The sequence below is a fragment of the Mastomys coucha genome, unplaced genomic scaffold, assembly GCF_008632895.1.
Source record: "Mastomys coucha isolate ucsf_1 unplaced genomic scaffold, UCSF_Mcou_1 pScaffold22, whole genome shotgun sequence".
Lineage (NCBI taxonomy): Eukaryota > Metazoa > Chordata > Mammalia > Rodentia > Muridae > Mastomys > Mastomys coucha.
In genome coordinates, this window is record NW_022196905.1 from 255372534 (window position 1) to 255389665 (window position 17132).

The 17132-nt window shown below is 47.7% G+C and overlaps 1 protein-coding gene across 1 annotated transcript in view; it reads right to left on the bottom strand.

The window, feature by feature from the left end:
- Window positions 1–17132, bottom strand: part of Pkd1l2 (polycystin 1 like 2) — a 91801-nt gene that overhangs the window by 32416 nt on the left and 42253 nt on the right. The window contains exons 22-27 of the mRNA XM_031336888.1: window positions 15363–15588; window positions 11567–11797; window positions 9713–9814; window positions 8350–8528; window positions 5713–5859; window positions 777–976 (exon numbers count right to left, since the gene is read on the bottom strand). Of these exons, the coding sequence (XP_031192748.1) occupies window positions 777–976; window positions 5713–5859; window positions 8350–8528; window positions 9713–9814; window positions 11567–11797; window positions 15363–15588 (1085 nt within the window). The remainder of the gene's footprint in view (window positions 1–776; window positions 977–5712; window positions 5860–8349; window positions 8529–9712; window positions 9815–11566; window positions 11798–15362; window positions 15589–17132) is intronic.

Sequence of the window (17132 nt, forward strand, 5' to 3'; positions counted from 1 at the left end):
ATGCCCCTCTTCCCTCGAAGCAGAAGACAGCCACACAGTGAAGGGCCAACTAAGCACTACTCCTGAGAGGTCACCCATGAGCCTTTAGATGTCCACCCTGCTCCTAAGAGGTCCTTAGCGTACTCCGAGTTATGAGCTAAGCCAGATAGTCCATGCTAACATGGCCCTTTACCACAAGGCTGGACCATGTGGCTCAGCTTCTCTTGGCAGGGCCAGAGGCTAAGGTCAGCTGTGAAGGTGCATGGACAAACACAGCTACTTTGTCCTGGTGAAGACTGAGTCAGGCTGCCGAGGAGGCGGCTTGGTCTGTAAAGTGTTTGCCATGCAAGCTTGGGGGCCTGTACCCCACCATCTCGAGCACCACTATAAAATGTCAGGTGGAGTGGTACCTGCTTATAATCACAGTTCTGAGGGGAGGGACATGCAGATCACTGAGATGTTTTGGACAACCAGTGTAGCCCAGCTGGTGAGCTTAAGTCTTCCAAAAGTGAGATGACTAGCTCCCGAGGAGCAACACCCAAAGCCAGACCCTGGTTTTTGTATGCACGTACACAAGTGTGAATGCACATATGCACACAAAACACTAAGACTGAGTCAAGTTAGGCATGGTGGCACACACCTCTAATGGTTAGTGATACCTGGTCCATGGAGACCTTGTCTCCGCATATCAGATTAATCAAACAAAGCTAAAAATCTTTAGATTACAGCGGCCTTGTTGGGGTGGTAAGACTGGTACCTGCCTGCCCCCAGACATCAGGAGTAATCCCGAGATTTACCCAAGTCCATCTTCTGCTCAGCTGGGTCCTTAGGGACACCCCAGAACATGATGCTAGTCAGCATGGTGCAGAGAAGCATCGAGAAGCAGCAGGATGCCCTCTGCACACGTGTGAAGCGGCTCCGAGTGGAACTGCAGAAGACTGAATACCAGATGTGTCCATCCTGGAAGCCCGTGGAGGTTTTAGTGAAAAATAGGTGGCTGTGGACAGGTCAGGAGGGAGAGGTGGAGAGACATTTAGAGAAGGAAACAAATATGCAGAGGGACTGGTCTCTCAGAGACAGATGGAGCTCTGTGACCTCAAAACCAGCCTGGCCTATAGAGCTAGTTCCAGGACAGCCAGAGCTGATATACAGAGAAACCCTGTCTTGAAAAAAACAAACAAAACTCAGCCGGGCAGTGGTGGCACATGCTTTTAATCCCAGTGAAAGACTCCGGCTAGAGTTCCCGCTCAAGTCCTGGGAGGCATGCACCCAAGAAACACGAAAAGCCATCTTGATGTAAATGCAGAGGTAGTTTTATTCAGGGCCCTGGTTCGTTTCCCAATCCAACTCACGCAGGAGTCTAGGGAAAACCGACTACAAGGTCCAGGGGTTTTGGCTTTTTGTAGGAAAAAAGGTCTGGGGAGACAAAGGAATTGGTGTGGCTATACATGATTGGCTATTTTGAATGTCGTTCGTGCAGATCAGAGTTGAGAATTCCTAAAAAAAAAGTGAAATTCCTAGCAAGAGGGGAGAGTGCTATTCAAAGTTCATACTGACCCTTAGCTAACACTTAAGAAAACCAAATGGCCCAGGGTCCATCACTCAATGTCTGGCCAGGCTTGTCTCAGGCGCCTCAGCCAGGCACCTCCTTGCCTTATCTCTGAGATTTGCACTCCCCTGGTCAGCTTTTCCCTGGCCCAGCCATCCTCTGGCCCCTGTGGTTTTTAACAAACCTCTCTAACCCTGGTCTCAAATTTAACTCTTTCAATCCCAGGCTTACGTGGGCAAGTTCCTGTTGGATTTTTTTATTTTCTTTTTCACCAGCACTTGAGAGGCAGAGGCAGGCAGATTTCTGAGTTCAAGGCCAGCCTGGTCTACAGAGTGAGTTCCAGGACAGCCAAGGCTATACAGAGAAACCCTATCTTGAAAAACCAAAAACATAAAATAAAATAAAATAAAATAAAAACAAACAAAAATCCACAACAACCTGGGAACCTGTAAGATTTAGCATGTTTGAGGACCAGTGGTAGAAGCCCTTACTACACAACTATGATCTACATTTTTTTTAAAAGCTCAATTAGGTGACTTGTAACCTAGAGCACTCCTAAAGCAATATGGGAGGTGTAGACAGGTGATGCTCTCAGGTAAGCAGCAGAGACCCTGCCTTATATATGAGGTCAAGCTGGAGCAATTGCCCAGTGGCTAAGAGCACCATGCACTGTTTCATAGTGGCTAAGAACACCCACTATGTGCTGTTTAAGAGTGGCTAAGAGCACCCATCATGTGCTGTTTGTTTAAGAGGACCTAAGTTGGAGTCCCAGTACCCACATGATGGCAGCTGACATCTGTTTGTCACTTCACTTCCAAGAGGTTTGATACCTTTACCGGCCCCCCACAGGCACTACAAGGACATAGTGCACAGATATACATGCTGGCAAAATACGCATGTACATAAAATCTCAAAAAAACTGGAAGTAGAACCAGTTCTCAAGAAGTTGCCCTCTGACTTCTACAGAAACACCACATGGTGGACAAATACATACATACACCACATACATCTTAAAAAACTAGCAGTGTGGTTTTACTTTTGACATGGTCTCCTGTAGCACAGGCTGGTCTTATAATTGTTATTGGAGAATGAATAACCTTGCACTCCTGACCCTCCAGCTTCCAGTCTCTGAGTGCGGGAATTGCCACCACACCCAGGAGCCCTGGGGCAAGCACTCTAGGAACTGAGCAACATCCACATCCGGGGTGAAAAGAGAACAGCCTGGGAGTCCTAGCCTGCCTTCCCTCTGCCCTGTGACCTCAGGCAGGTGAGTCATTCCTCATGCCTGTTTCCTTGACTTTAAGATAATGACAGAACCTTCCTCCCTGGATGTTTGGAAGGATTTAGAGCCATAGTTGTTACTGATTTGAGACAGGGTCTCCTGTCGCTCAGTCTGGCCTCACACTCGCCAAAGCTGGTCTGTACCACTGGCTGCGTCAGCATAATCGCCACCTTTGCGAAGCTCACTAACGTGGAGGTAATGTGGTCAGCGGGTGTGGCATCTCTGCTGCAATTTGAATTTGATAAGATAGCTATAATATTATCCCTCTAGAACCCATCACCCCTGTCCCCATCTTGGAGCAGATCTCTAATTCAGAATTTATTCCTTTCGAAGGCCCCACTGGGTGGGAATGTCACCAGACCAGCAGACCTTCTGCCCATTGAAGAGAGTGAGTAAATTCACCATCCATTCTGCGTGCCCATTCTGCAAAGCCATTAGGAACACTGGGTATGATGGAATATGGCTCTAATTCCAGTACTGTGGGAGACAGAGGCAGGAGGATCAAGAGTTCATCGTCATCCATGGCTCCTTGCCTGGGCTACAAGAGATCCTTTCTCAAACAAAAATAAAGAAACTTACTTGACCTCTCCCCAAGTGACCATGAGACATTTATTATGCTAAAGACAGAAGGCTATGTACTTCCAGTGATACCTTAGATGTAACATACATGGCCAGGGCGATAGCTTTGGTAAAGTGTTTACTGCATAAGGATCTGGGATCAATCCTGTGTAAAATGTCAGGTGTGTTGATGCATGCTTGTAATCCTAAAACTGTGGAGGCAGAGACAAACTGAAAAGTTTCTGGGACTCCCTGGCTGGCCACCCTAGTTAAAATGGCAAGTTGTAGGTCATTGAGAGACCGTTATCTAAAAACAGGTGGATGGCGACTGAGGAATAACCTCTGTTCCAGATGTGTATACAAACACACACACACACACACACACACACACACACGTAAAATAACAATGTATGTTGATGTGTGTACATGTAGCTATATGTCTGTTCACATGTGTTTACAGACCAGCGTGGAAGGGAAGCACATCAGGCAAGGGAAGGTGGAATGAAGAAACGGAAAGGAAACTCGAGCTGAAAACCCATCTGCCATAAGACACAGAAAAGGGCCCCCGAAGGGCCATCGGCTGAATCAGAATTTATCCTACTTAGGATCTCTGTGGCTGTGACAAAATACCATGACCAAAGACAGCTTGGGGAGGAAAGGGTTTATTACATCTGAAGGCTTAAAGTCCATCAAAGGGAGATCAGGGCAGGAATCGGAGGGAAGAACAGAAGTGGGGGCCAGGGAGGAACACTGCTTACATTCTGTTCACCTTTCCCAGAAGAAGGAACTCTTAAGGCAGTATCAGAGATGCAGCCCTACTGGCTTGCTCAGCCTTCCTTCTTATACTGCCCAGGGCACCTCCTGTTGGGCCCTATTCGGCCCTGGTTTGGGCCTTGAGGACAAACCGGAACCTGGCTTTAGTTTTATAAACTGTCTTAGTCATTTCTGTACTGGTGTGACTCAGCACGACCTGCTTAAGCCTGCCTTTGCCCTAGCTCCTGCTGACGTAGAGTAACTTTGTTGGCTCCCCATACTCTTCGTCAACTTTCTCCTCCCTGTACGTCATCTCACCTCAGCAAAAAACTCTACCTCCTCTCTCTCAGCCCTTTATAAAGAAAAAGATAGATACAATAAAACGAGTTCCTGCTCTGACAGACTCCCAGCTCAGGGTGGTTATTTTCCGGATGACAGGAGATCCAAGCTGCAACACTCATCATCCCACTCAGTCCTGAGAGACTCTGCTGGACCTGGTTCTCTCTCTCTCTCTTGCCAGGATCTGCCAGCAGAGAGCCCAGTAACCTCCCAGGGTGTTGCTGCCCACAGTGATCTGGGTCCTCCCACACCAATCACCAATCAAGAAAAGATACCACAGGTTTTTTAATGGAGGTTCTTTCTCCCCAAATGATTCTAGCTTGTGTCACATTCACATTAAAACTAGCCATCTCACCATTCAAACTACCATGGCCACCAACAGAGAAAACATCCTGTGACATTCATCAGGAAACACGGGTGAGGGATCCCTTCTCCTTACCCCCTGAAAAACACTTCTGACTCTTAGGCTGCAAATCCTGCTAGAGTCCCCATTCCAATGTAAGAATTGAGGAAATAGGGACACCTCATAGAAATACCAAGGAGGCAGGAATGTCCATTAAGCCGAAAGACAGACAGCTTCAGAAGGGTTTACTGAGCAAACATCCATCCCTAAGAGATGCCCTAATTTCGGGGAGTAATGCCCCCAGGAGGGGGTGGATCTAGGTATCTCCTCACCTGGGGTACAAAGGTCAATGAAACAAAGAACAATGAGCTCCACCAATGAGCGATAACCAACTCATGCTGTAAACCTATGTTCTGGGAAGGTATAAAAAGTGTGTGCTTTTGTTCCTCCAGGTTGCCTTTGCCTGAAGACCTCAGTATACTGAATTGTTTATTTATTTATTTATTTATTTATTTTTGGTTTTTCCAAGACAGGGTTTCTCTGTGTATACCTGGCTGTTCTGGAACTCACTCTGTAGACCAGGCTGGCCTCGAACTCAGAAATTCCGCCTGTCTCTGCCTCTGCTGGGATTATAGGTGTGCGCCATCACCACCCTGCAGTATACTGGATTATTAAAAAAAACCTCATGATAATTGCATCGATCTCCGTCTCTGTGTCTTCATGAGTGGGACTCCCACCCCGAATCTAACACCAACAGGACATTTGGACCAGCAGTGTCACATACTCAAAAGATATCCAGGCCACTGGTTGAAATGCGCTTTCATTAACATGCCTAGGCTCTGAGACTATTTCCCTAAGATTAAAGAAGACAGTGAAGTACATTCGCCAAAAAAGACAGAAAGGAAGTACCTAAACTGCTTCCGGTCCTGCTCTGTGGCCACAGGAAACACCTTGTCCAGGACACAGTCTCCAACATCGACAGACAGCCACGAGTTGCAGAGGAAATACCACTTCCGGTCCACCACAGAGTCATAGACTAGCACCCGGCTCACATACCTGGAGAAGGGAGAGGCACCTCTGAGGATAAGATGTGGGGGTAGGACTCCTTGGGATATCACAGAGGTAAGACCTTCAGAAAAGGAACCCTCAAAACCGGCCCACGGGGAAAAGGGCGTGTATGTTCTTCACTTGGTGTAGGTGTGACATTTGGCCTCCTGTGAGGAGGTCATCCAGCAGAGAGACCCAGCTTAGCTTTGAAGGCAGCTGCTTGTTTTCAGAGAGGCAGCAGGGTGCCGGGAGACACATTTGAAACTCTGGGTCCCTTTTGGGTACACCTAGCCATAAGCAAAAGAAGCCTGGTGAAAAGTGTGCTCCAGCAAGCTTCTTCAAAGCCTCAGAAGAGGAGATATCTTGCTTGACTTAGGAGGTGTGGGCTAAGAGCAGCTTTTCTGTTACTGTCTAGCCAGTGGGAAGATGGCAAAGCTGCTCTTCCTTGGATGATGAATACAATTGTCACTGCGCTGTACACATGTCCCTCATTTCCATGAGCACAGCTCCAACAGGGATGCAAAGGCCACCTATGTCCAGGCCATGGCCCTCCTGGGTGACTGACATCCAGTGATGTAGGACCTGGACATTTTGGTCCAGCTTGGGACAGCTTTAGGGATCCACAAGGGTTGGCTAGGCTGTCATGGGGGGGGGGCATTGTTTAACACCTCCTTCTGCCTATCCCAGCCTGGCCTCCCTCTCCACTTGCTGATACTACGGCATCTTCAGTAGACACTGGACATGCTCACTTGAGCTCTCGGAGTCTGCTTCCTGTGAATGCGGTGAGTTAAAAACAGCAGGAAGCTTGGTGTGGTGGCTCATACCTCTGACCCCAGCTCTTTTTTTTTTTTTTTTTTTTTTTTTTTTTTTTTTTTTTTTTTTTTTTTTTGGTGTTTTTGAGACAGGGTTTCTCTGTGTAGCCTTGGCTGTCCTGGAACTCACTCTGTAGACCAGGCTGGCCTCGAACTCAGAAATCCGCCTGCCTCTGCCTCCCAAGTGCTGGGATTAAAGGCGTGCGCCACCACCGCCCTGCTAGACCCCAGCTCTTATAGGATGAGACAAGAGACTGCCGGAAGCTCAAGGATAGCCTAGGCTACAGAATGAGAATGAAAGGCTGGAGAATCTTAGAATTTAAAATGAGGGCATTTAATAGAAATGTATGTATAATGTATAACCTTTACCTAAAAGGGGGCGTGGAAAATCTCTGTAACAAGCCAAAAATGTGGAGTAGCCAGTTCCAGGAACTTGGCTAACTCAGAGCCTCAGGGCTCTGGTTCCCGAAACCTGCCCCTCCTGACTGATCCACAATGAGGGTGGAACTAGGAATGAAGGTCTACTGGTTTACGAGGCTCTCCACCCTGCCAACCAATAGATAAAGATTACATTCCTAGAAGGAATATGTTCCCCTCCCTAACTAATACCTTGGGTTGGGTCCCTCTGAAATTTTCCAGTTTTTATGTTGTTTCCTTGGTAACCCTCTCCCCGCCCCCAGTTTGTGATTTTTCCCTTTAAATACCCCTCACTTCTTGTGTTTGGGGGTTGAACTCCTCTGGCCTGCATGGTCACGAGATCGACCCCGGTACCGGCCTATCCCAAATAAACCTCATGTGATTGCAGCAAGTTCAGTCTCTCATGAGTTATTGGGTGGCCGCATCATCCCGAGACTTGAGTAAAGATCTCCCCAGTTCTGGGGGTCTTTCAAGAACATCTGTCAAAACAGCTAAAACATAAGTAGTGTATCTTCTATCTGTCTGTCTGTCTCTTTATCTCTATCTCTTCCTCTCTGACTTTTGATTTTTTGAGACAGGGCTTGCCTTAAATTGTCTGTTAAGACAAGGATGACCTTCAACTTCAACCTCCTGCCTCTCAAGTGCTGGAAGTATGGGTATACAATACCCAGATTCTTTATTATTATTATTATTATTTGTAGCCCAGGCTATCCTAGAAATCACTATGTAGACCTTGAACTCACAGAGGGTCCACCTGCCTCTGCCTCCCAAGTGTTAAGATTAAAGGTGCGTCCTGCCACACCTGACATGCCCAGCATTTTTGTCATAAAGTCTCATGCTCTAGTCCAGGCTACTACGGTACTTACTATGTACCGAAGGCCATCCCAGAACATGTTTTTTTTTTGTTTTGTTTTGGTTTTTTAAGGTTCTGCATGCTGATACCTGGCCATACTGATACTATTTGTCTGCTTTACTCATTTTGATCTCAGTAATGGGTAGGGCCTTGCTCTGAATGTGTAGCTGTGTGTGATCTTGGACAAGTCTTGAGTTAGTGCCACAGAAAGGCCAGGGGCAGGCCCAGTGCTGGACTCAGGGCTGGATTTCAGCCTGCCTCCCTTCTTGTCTGGTTTCTGTGGACCATGAGCCAGGGGCCTCTCTGACCCTGCTTGCCCCACTTAGGCCACGCAGAGCTATGAGGCTTTGACTCGTTCATTGAGGCCAGACTGGGTGCTGAAGGTCCTAGTCATTTGCCATCTATTTCTCAGCTCACCATGATGGCCGGTCCCCAGAGTTGTCATGCCACAGCCTGAGGCTTCGCAGTTCCCCCAGGGGGAACAGAGTGGAAAGCAGGAAGACATCAACCCCTCCTCGCTCAAAAACCGCAGCATCAGGATCTGACAGGTGGTGGGGCTCACTCTCTCCATCCGAGCCGTACAGGGTGAGAGTCACCTAGAATCCAGACACCAGAAGCTGAGACTGTAGCTCAGTAGGTGCAGCCTTTGCCCAGCCTTCAGAAGTGCTGCGCTTGATCCCAGCACTGCACAAAACTAGGCATGCAGACAGAAGCACAGACATTCACATTCACGCACTTACACACATACACACCCATACGCACTCACATACACTTACACTCACTCACACACTCATACTCATACACATCCATCCACCCACACACACTCATGTTCATTCACACACACAAATATACCCTCACACTCACACACACTCATATACTCACATATACACACTCATACTCTCACTCACGTATACATACACACTCACATCACACACACACATTCATACACTCCCACTCATGCTCACACATTCACATATATATACACACACATGCTCATTCACACATGCACACTCACACACACACACACACACATTCTCTACTGACTGGTTTTGTGTGTCAACTTGACACAGGCTGGAGTTATCACAGAGAAGGGAGCTTCGGTTGGGGAATGCCTCCATGAGGTCCAGCTGTGGGGCATTTTCTCAATTAGTGATCAAGGGGGTAGGGCTCCTTGTGGGTGGTGCCGTCCCTGGGCTGGTAGTTTTAAGTTCTATAAGAAAGCAAGCTGTGCAAGCCAGGGGAAGCAAGTCAGTAAGTAATATCCCTCCATGTCCTCTGCATCAACTCCTGCTTCCTGACCTGCTTGAGTTCCAGTCCTAACTTCCTTTGGTGACGAACATCGGTTTGGAGGTGGAAGCTGAATAAACCCTTTCCTCCCCAACTTGCTTCTTGGTCATGATGTTTGTACAGGAATAGAAACTCTGACTAAGACACATTCACAGGCTGGTGAGATGGCTCAGTGGGTAAGAGCACCAACTGCTCTTTCGAAGGTCCTGAGTTCAAATCCCAGCAACCACATGGTGGCTCACAACCACCCACCCATAATGAGATCTGATGCTCTCCCTCTTCTGGTGCGTCTGAAGATAGCTACAGTGTACTTATTTATAATAATAAATAAATCTTTAAAAAAAAAAGACACATTTACACACAAGAATATCCTTTCCCCTAAAATACAAATTGGAAGGAGGGCACCAGCAACATAAAACCATGGAACTAAATACACTCCACAATGACAGCCACCTCTGCACCGGGGACAGACACACCCACCAACCACGGGTACCTTTGAAGACGTGGCTGCCCCTCGCCGGTGTCCGGTGTAGACTGTCACCAGGTAGTGATACTGAGCAAAGGGATCATTATCCTCCAGGACTATGACTTTCACCTGGACAGAAGGACAGAGTCAGCAGGACCCTGCTCAGTGAGGTCCCCCACCACCCAGCAGCTAAGAACGAGTCAGTCACCCATGACAACGAACATACAAAAGCAAAACTGTGTCCATTACAATCTGATCCAGTGAGAACTGGCCTTTATAAAAAAAAAAAAAAGCAGGGCTTCCCAGAAAAATACCGGCAAAGGCAAGGAAGCATCAAGTGCTTTCATTATTAAGTGTGAACTGCCGAGTTAAGTTGGAAATGGGCTGGGCAATAAACTGAGAATGTTCAGTGTTAGGTACAGCGAGCCAACTGTTTATACAATCAGATTTGTCCCCCCCCATCCCCCGGGAAATTCAGAAGAAATGAGATATTCAGATGCTTTATCGAAAGTGTCAAGCGACCCTGACTTAGCTGGGGGCTGTGGTGACCTCTGGGTCACGCTGCCCTGCTCTTCCCTCCCATGAAAGTTTTACATCAGCTTCAGAGGCACGGCTTTCAAGGGTGTAGCATCATCTCTGTCACGGACATACTCTTTGAGGGCAGCTGAGAGTCAGTGACCCATCTGTGAGTTATCTGGATGTAACTAAGACCTGTACATCTCAACCAGGCTCGGTCAGATCTCCTCTGAGGACTGGTGAGATGTCCCTGCTGCATGACCATCCTGTCAGCTCCCCAGGGGCTCACCCTAAAAGCTCCTCTTAAGAGAACACCCGCAGCCTTAACCCCATTTTAGAGCCTGCCTTCTGGGAACCAACCTGTGTCATTTAAGATGCATCATATAAATCATATGTATTATATATATTGGGATGTTTCTTTTTTGAGATAAGGTCTCACTATGTAGGCTTGACTGGCCTGGAGTTTTCTATGTGGACCAGCCTGGCCTTGAACTCACAGAAATCCATACACCTCAGCCTCCTGAGTGCTGAGACTAAATGTGTGTGCCATTATATTGTATGTGTGTATTTGTGTGTGTGTGTTGCATTGTACACATGGCCACAATATCTAAAGGGGCCAGAATAGTGCACCAGAGGTCAGAATAGTGCATCAGATCCCTTGGAATTGGGGTCATACGTGACTGTGAGTTGCCTGATGTGGGTTCTAGGCATGTACCTTGAGCTTGGTCACACTGCAATGTCAGTATGTGATATTTTAGATATTTGTTTTATATGTTTCTGTGTTTTGTCAGCGTGTGTGCATGCATGTGAATCCCCTGGAACTAGAGTTACTGGACTTAGGGATGGTTGTGGGTGCTCAGAACTGAACCCATGTGCTCTGCAAGAGCAACAAGTGCTCTTAACTGCTGGGCTATCCCTGCAGCCCCAACCCGAGACATTTAGATATCAAAGTTTGGTCTCATGGAGGAAGCAAAGACAGCAGTGTGAATGCTGAAAGGCACCTTATGGCATTTAATTCTATGATGTTATCCCTAGTGATGAATAGGGGAGGAGGGAGGCAGTGATGGGCAGCCTCAAACTCTGCCACACTGAGCCCTCACACTCACCCATGTATTTCCTCAGATGTTCATGAACTTAAATGGGTGGTGCCTGCATGCAGTACAATATTTAGTTGATGACTAAATTACCTCCCTGATAATGTGCCGAAAGGGGATGATTTGTAAATGCATAGGCTGAGAGACCAATTGGCAGGAAACGACCCCAGGGATTAAAGCCTAGACTACCATAATTGGCCCCTCCGCAGACCCCTGGCCTCTGGCCTCTACAGCTCCTGATCCTCCCGTTCCCAGGAACCCAACACCTCACCTTGGCCTGATCCTGTATGTCCTTTCTCCTGGCCCAGATCACCACCAGCACATAGACCACACAGAGGCAGCCCACGGTGGTAACTACCACAGGGTTGTCCTCAAAGGTTGCAAAGAGCTCGGCAGTCTGGTGGACGTCAACAGCATTGGGCATCACCAGGAATGTGCTTCCAAAGAAGGTGAGGTGGTTGCAAAGGCAGTGCGTCTGGGAGGTGGTGGTTCGTGGGCCCACCTGCCAACCCCAAAGAGACCATGTTTGGGAAGTGCGTCTGCTTCAGCCCAGAAAAATGATGAGCATCTCAGTGTGGGCTCCACACAGTCAGCCTTTCAGATCTATGGATGTAGCCAACCTCTGGTCAGAATTCTCTTTCTTAGGGCTGGGGATGTAACTTGGTTGGTAGAGAGCTTGCCTAGGATGCATGAAGCCCCGGATTGAATCCACATCCCATAAACTGCGTGTGGTGGCACTCACCTGGAATCCCAGAATCAGAAGGTAGGAGGATCAAGCATTCAAGGTCATCCCCTGCTATATACATATTCAAGGCTAACCTGGGCTACACAAGACTCTGGCTGACCGGCTGTCTAGGCCAGAGGCATCAAATCTGCCCGAAGCTGGAGTTACAAGTGTTTGTAAGCTGCTGACGTGCATGCTGGAAACTGAACTTGGCTTCTCCATGAAAGCAGCGAGGGTCGGAATCCAGAGTCCCAGAACCCAAATGGATGCATAAAGGAGGACCTGCTAACCTGTCTGTAATTCCAGCCTCAGAAGTGGGAGGTAGGAGCCCTAGAGAAAGCTGGGTACTGAGCCTGGCCATGTCAGGGAACTGTGGGTGTGACTGAGACATGCTGCCTCATTGAATGAGGTGGAAATTGGAAGATGATTCCTAGCAGCAGCTTCTGGCCTATATACACATGAGTGCACATACATGTGCACCCACATTCAAACATGCATATGCACACACTATGAAAAATGAAAATTCATTTTCGAGAACATTATTTACTTTCATTGTGCTAGGGATCAAACCCTAACCTTCCCAGCAATGTTTTGTTTGTTTGTTTCTTTCTTTCTTTCTTTTTTTAAGATTTATTTATTTATTTTATGTGTGTGAGTACACTGTAGCTGTACAGATGGTTGTGAGCATTCATGTGGTTGTTGGGAATTGAATTTTTTAAAAAAGATTTATTTATTTATTATCTAAGTACACTGTAGCTGTCTTCAGACACACCAGAAGAGGGCGTCAGATCTCATTACCGGTGGTTGTAAGCCACCATGTGGTTGCTGGGACCATTTGAACTCAGGACCTTCAGAAGAGCAGTCAGTGCTCTTACCTGTTGAGCCATCTTGCCAGACCACTTTCTTTCTTTCTTTCTTCTTTCTTTCTTTCTTTCTTTCTTTCTTTCTTTCTTTCTTTCTTTCTTTCCTTCCTCCCTCCCTTTCTCCCTCTCTCCCTCTCTTTCTCTTTCTCTTTCTCTTTCTCTTTCTCTTTCTCTCTCTCTCTCTCTCTCTCTCTCTCTCTCTCTCTCTCTCTCTCTCTCTTTCTTTCTTATTTTGGATTTTTTGTTTGATCTGCTTGCCAGGCGCTGGGATCAAAGGTGCACACGACCACACTGGGCTCTGACACAGGGTCTTTCATTGGCTTCGAGTTCACCATCAAGGCCAAACAGTTTGGTCAGGGAGCCCTAGTCGCTGCCTCTCTACAAGTGATGCCTGGCGCTTTCACGTATAACCCAGGACCTGTGCTTACAAAGCAGGCACTTTTCAACTGGACCATCGCTCCAACCCCAGGGACATATTTTAAATGACATCACAAACATCTGGAAGCTCACTCCTGTACTCAGAGCCTTAGGTTTGGCTGAGTGAATCCTGTGCCTTCTCCCTGCCACCACCCTGATCCTGTCTTATAAACAGTGTTGCCCTTTACTTTTTTTTTTTTTTTTTTCGAGACAGGGTTTCTCTGTGTAGCCTTGGCTGTCCTGGAACTCACAATGTAGACTAGGATGGCCTCGAACTCAGAAATCTGCCTGCCTGTGCCTCCCAAGTGCTGGGATTAGCGGCGTGAGCCACCACAGCATTGCCCTTTACAACCAGAGGGTTTAACCATGATTCCCTTTGACAGGTAGAGCCTGCTCTTTAAGTTAGGCACTAGGCAAAATTGCTTGCACCCCTGAGTCCTACTCAGTTTGACCCCATTTTAGGATGGTAAAGCTCAGAGAGGCAGGGCAACTTGCCCAAGTTCATCCCGCAAGTACAGACTACACTCAAATTTGATGGCAGACTGAGCCCTAGGGTGCATCCCTGTTAGCCATATAAGGTAGCTTTCGGGAGTGGGTGCTCTGGGAGGCCACCATCTGCCCAGGCCAGTTCCTGAGATGCAAAGGCTGGTGCCTGGAGCGTGGGCACCTTCTATCTCTTAGGACCATCTTTGTGCCATTCCGCTCCTTGGACCTTGATAAAAATTCGATCACAATAAGACCATTCTGAACCTGAACAGTTGGGAAAGCTGTGTTGTCATGGTGATGATTTGGCCATGGGCAGACCTGGCTCTGAGGCACAGGTCCTCTGTATGCGTCAACCAGAAGCCAGGGTGGGGATTGACAAGGAAGCTGTTCCTACAGCTGATACAGCCCAGAAGGGGCTCACCCTCAGTGTCTTCCTTCCATAGCTATAGGATGGCTTGCCTCATGGTCTGTGTCCTCAGCTAGGCTTCTAATTTGATGGGTTTTCTCACCAATCTACCCCCATCACCGGGACAGGGTGAACAGTTGGTCAGTCAATGAAAGAAGGTACCACACCCATAGATGCAGACAGGAAAGAGAAACTTGGATTCTCCATGGAGGCAGGTGATCTTGGCAGGGTATGGAATGGTAGAGAAGTCTAACAGTGGTTAGTAGGAGGCAGCTGGAAGGACTCCTAGGAGCAGGCTCTGGAGTAGGAGGCCAGAAGGTGTGGGGAGGCGCTGGGGGGGGGGGGAGCTACCAGAGCTTTCTAGATAGAAATAAGTAAGGAGAGCATTTAAGGGAGGTGCAGCCTATAGGACTCAAGATCAGGACAATGCGTCCTATCCAGAGAATTGCTCTGATGGCCTCAAAGCCAAAGTCTCCCTGCAGGATACTTATCACCTGGGCATCAACCCTGTGATGTAGAGTGTATAAAAGTCACACAATAAATTTAATCACAATAAAGCCACCCTGAACCTCAACAGTTGGGGAAGCTGTATTGTCACTGCAATGATTTAGCCACAGGCAGTCCTGGCTCTGAGGCACAGAGCCAGGTGTGTGGGATTTGAAGGCAGATTCAGCCACTTTCCTGATCCATTGACTCATTGCCTATGAAATGGGAACGGCAGCTGTCCTGGGGGCTATCAGAAGCACGGGTAAAGGTGAACTCAGGACACAGCTGAGGTCATTTTCTGGAAAATGACACCCTAGCCTGCCATGCCTGCCCCCCCCCACGATGGGGAGCCTTCTGAATCATGGTTATTCATACTCAGTGATACTGCACTTCTGGCTTCTGAAATGGGCTCAGGTAAGAGGTTAGGGACCACACACTGCCAAGCAGGGTGAAGCAGGGAGCACGCACCAGAGTTTACAGCGGGAAATCTGACCTAGTCAGGCCGGTGAAGTTTTTGCAAGGAAAATGGGCTCAGCTGAGGGGAAGGAGGACATTCTGAGCACAGGAATGGCATATGCAGAGCACCTTGGAGAAGCCAGAGACATCGCGCCAGCGGCTCCAAAGAGGACACTACAAGAGTAGACACGCCCACCAAACCTCTCCAGCTTATTCTTTACACCCTTACCTGGCACCCAGAGTTGTCCCAGGTCTCCTGGGTTTCATCCCAGAACACACAATGTGTCAGGAAGGTGGTAATGCCAACTGTGAGGTTCCTGCCAGAGGCAGATTCCAGATCATCCTTGGGGACCACCCTCAAATAGTAGACTCCTTCTCCAAAGGGCAGATCCTCTGGGTGCAGGATCCATGTGGGAAGATCACCTACAGGAGACAAGGCTCTGGTCTCATTGAAACTAGGGGACACCAAGGAATGTAAACATCGAGGTGGCTCCATCATCCCAGGAGTACCCTTGCTCGGTGTGCAGGGGCAGTCAGGACATGAAGGGCTCATGTCCTTAATTGGCTATGTGATACCAGACTGGTTATTGAGTGTCTATGTTTTTTGTTTGTTTATTTGATTGATTGATTGATTTGTAGTTTTGAAGCAGAATCTTATGCAGACCAGCCTGGCCTCAAACTTGCTACGTAGCCAAGGTTGGGTCTACTGGCCCTACTGGTCCTCCTGCCTTAGCCTCCCAAGGGCTGGGATTGCTCTGTGCCTGGCTTGATCCTCTCTGCTCATATCTGGAATTTGCAGATCTCTATAGCTGTCCTTGGGAAGTTATTTATGGGCTCAGCTGTGTCTCTGTTGCATGTAATAAATGTTTTATCTAATGGGGGCAAATAACACCAATAACATCAGTCCGTGAAAGCCGCTGAAGAAGGTGGTCAGTTTGTTCTTTGCTTTTTCATTAAATAATTTTGTGTATGTGAGTGTGTGTGTATGGTGTGCCTGTGTATGATGTACCTGTGTGTGTGTGAGTGTGTGTGTGCGCCTCTGTGTGTTCATGTGTATGTACACACACATGTGCATACATGGAGATGGAAGGCTGACACAGGGTGCCTTCTTCAATGCTTCTCCACCTAATTTCATGTTTTGTTTTGTTTGTTTGTTTTGTTTTGTTTTTTTCGAGACAGGGTTTCTCTGTTTCATGTTTTAAAAAGATTTATTCTTTTTGTTGTTGTTGTTTGTTTGTTTGTTTGTTTGTTTTTCGAGACAGGGTTTCTCTGTATAGCCCTGGCTGTCCTGGTACTCACTCTGTAGACAAGGCTGGCCTCGAACTCAGAAATCCACCTGCCTCTGCCTCCCAAGTGCTGAGATTAAAGGTGTGTGCCACCACCGCCCGGCAAGATTTATTCTTGTTATTTTTAATTATGTGCAGTTGGTGAGGGGTATGTGAACGTGGGTATGTGTGGGTGCCCACAGAGGCCAAAGGCATGTATCCTCCTTTAGCTGGAGTTACCAGGGGGATTGTGAGTCACCCAGCATGAATGATGGGAACCCAAGCAGAGTCCTCTGCAAGCACAGTGTGTCCTCTTAACTGTTGAACCATCTTTCTAGCTCTGAGGTTTTTTTGTTTTTTGTTTTGGTTTTGTTCATTTGTTGTTTTTTTGTTGGTTAGTTGGTTTTCTGTTTTTCATTTTTGAGACAAGTTCTTTCACTAAAACCTGCAACTGCACAGATTCAGCTAGGCTAGCTGCCAGTGAACCCCAGCACCTTCCTGTCTCTGATCCTTCCCCCCATCCAGGACTGGAATCACAGGCCGAGGCTACAGTGTCAAGCTTTTTATGTGGTTTCTGAGGATGGAACTCTGGTCCTTATACTTTAATGACTGAGCCATCTCTCCAGCCTTCTCTGATTTTTTTTTTTTGACACCTTAGTTTGAAGCTGGCACATGCCTATAATCCCAGCACTTGGGAGGCAGAGGCAGGCAGATTTCTGAGTTCGAGGCCAGCC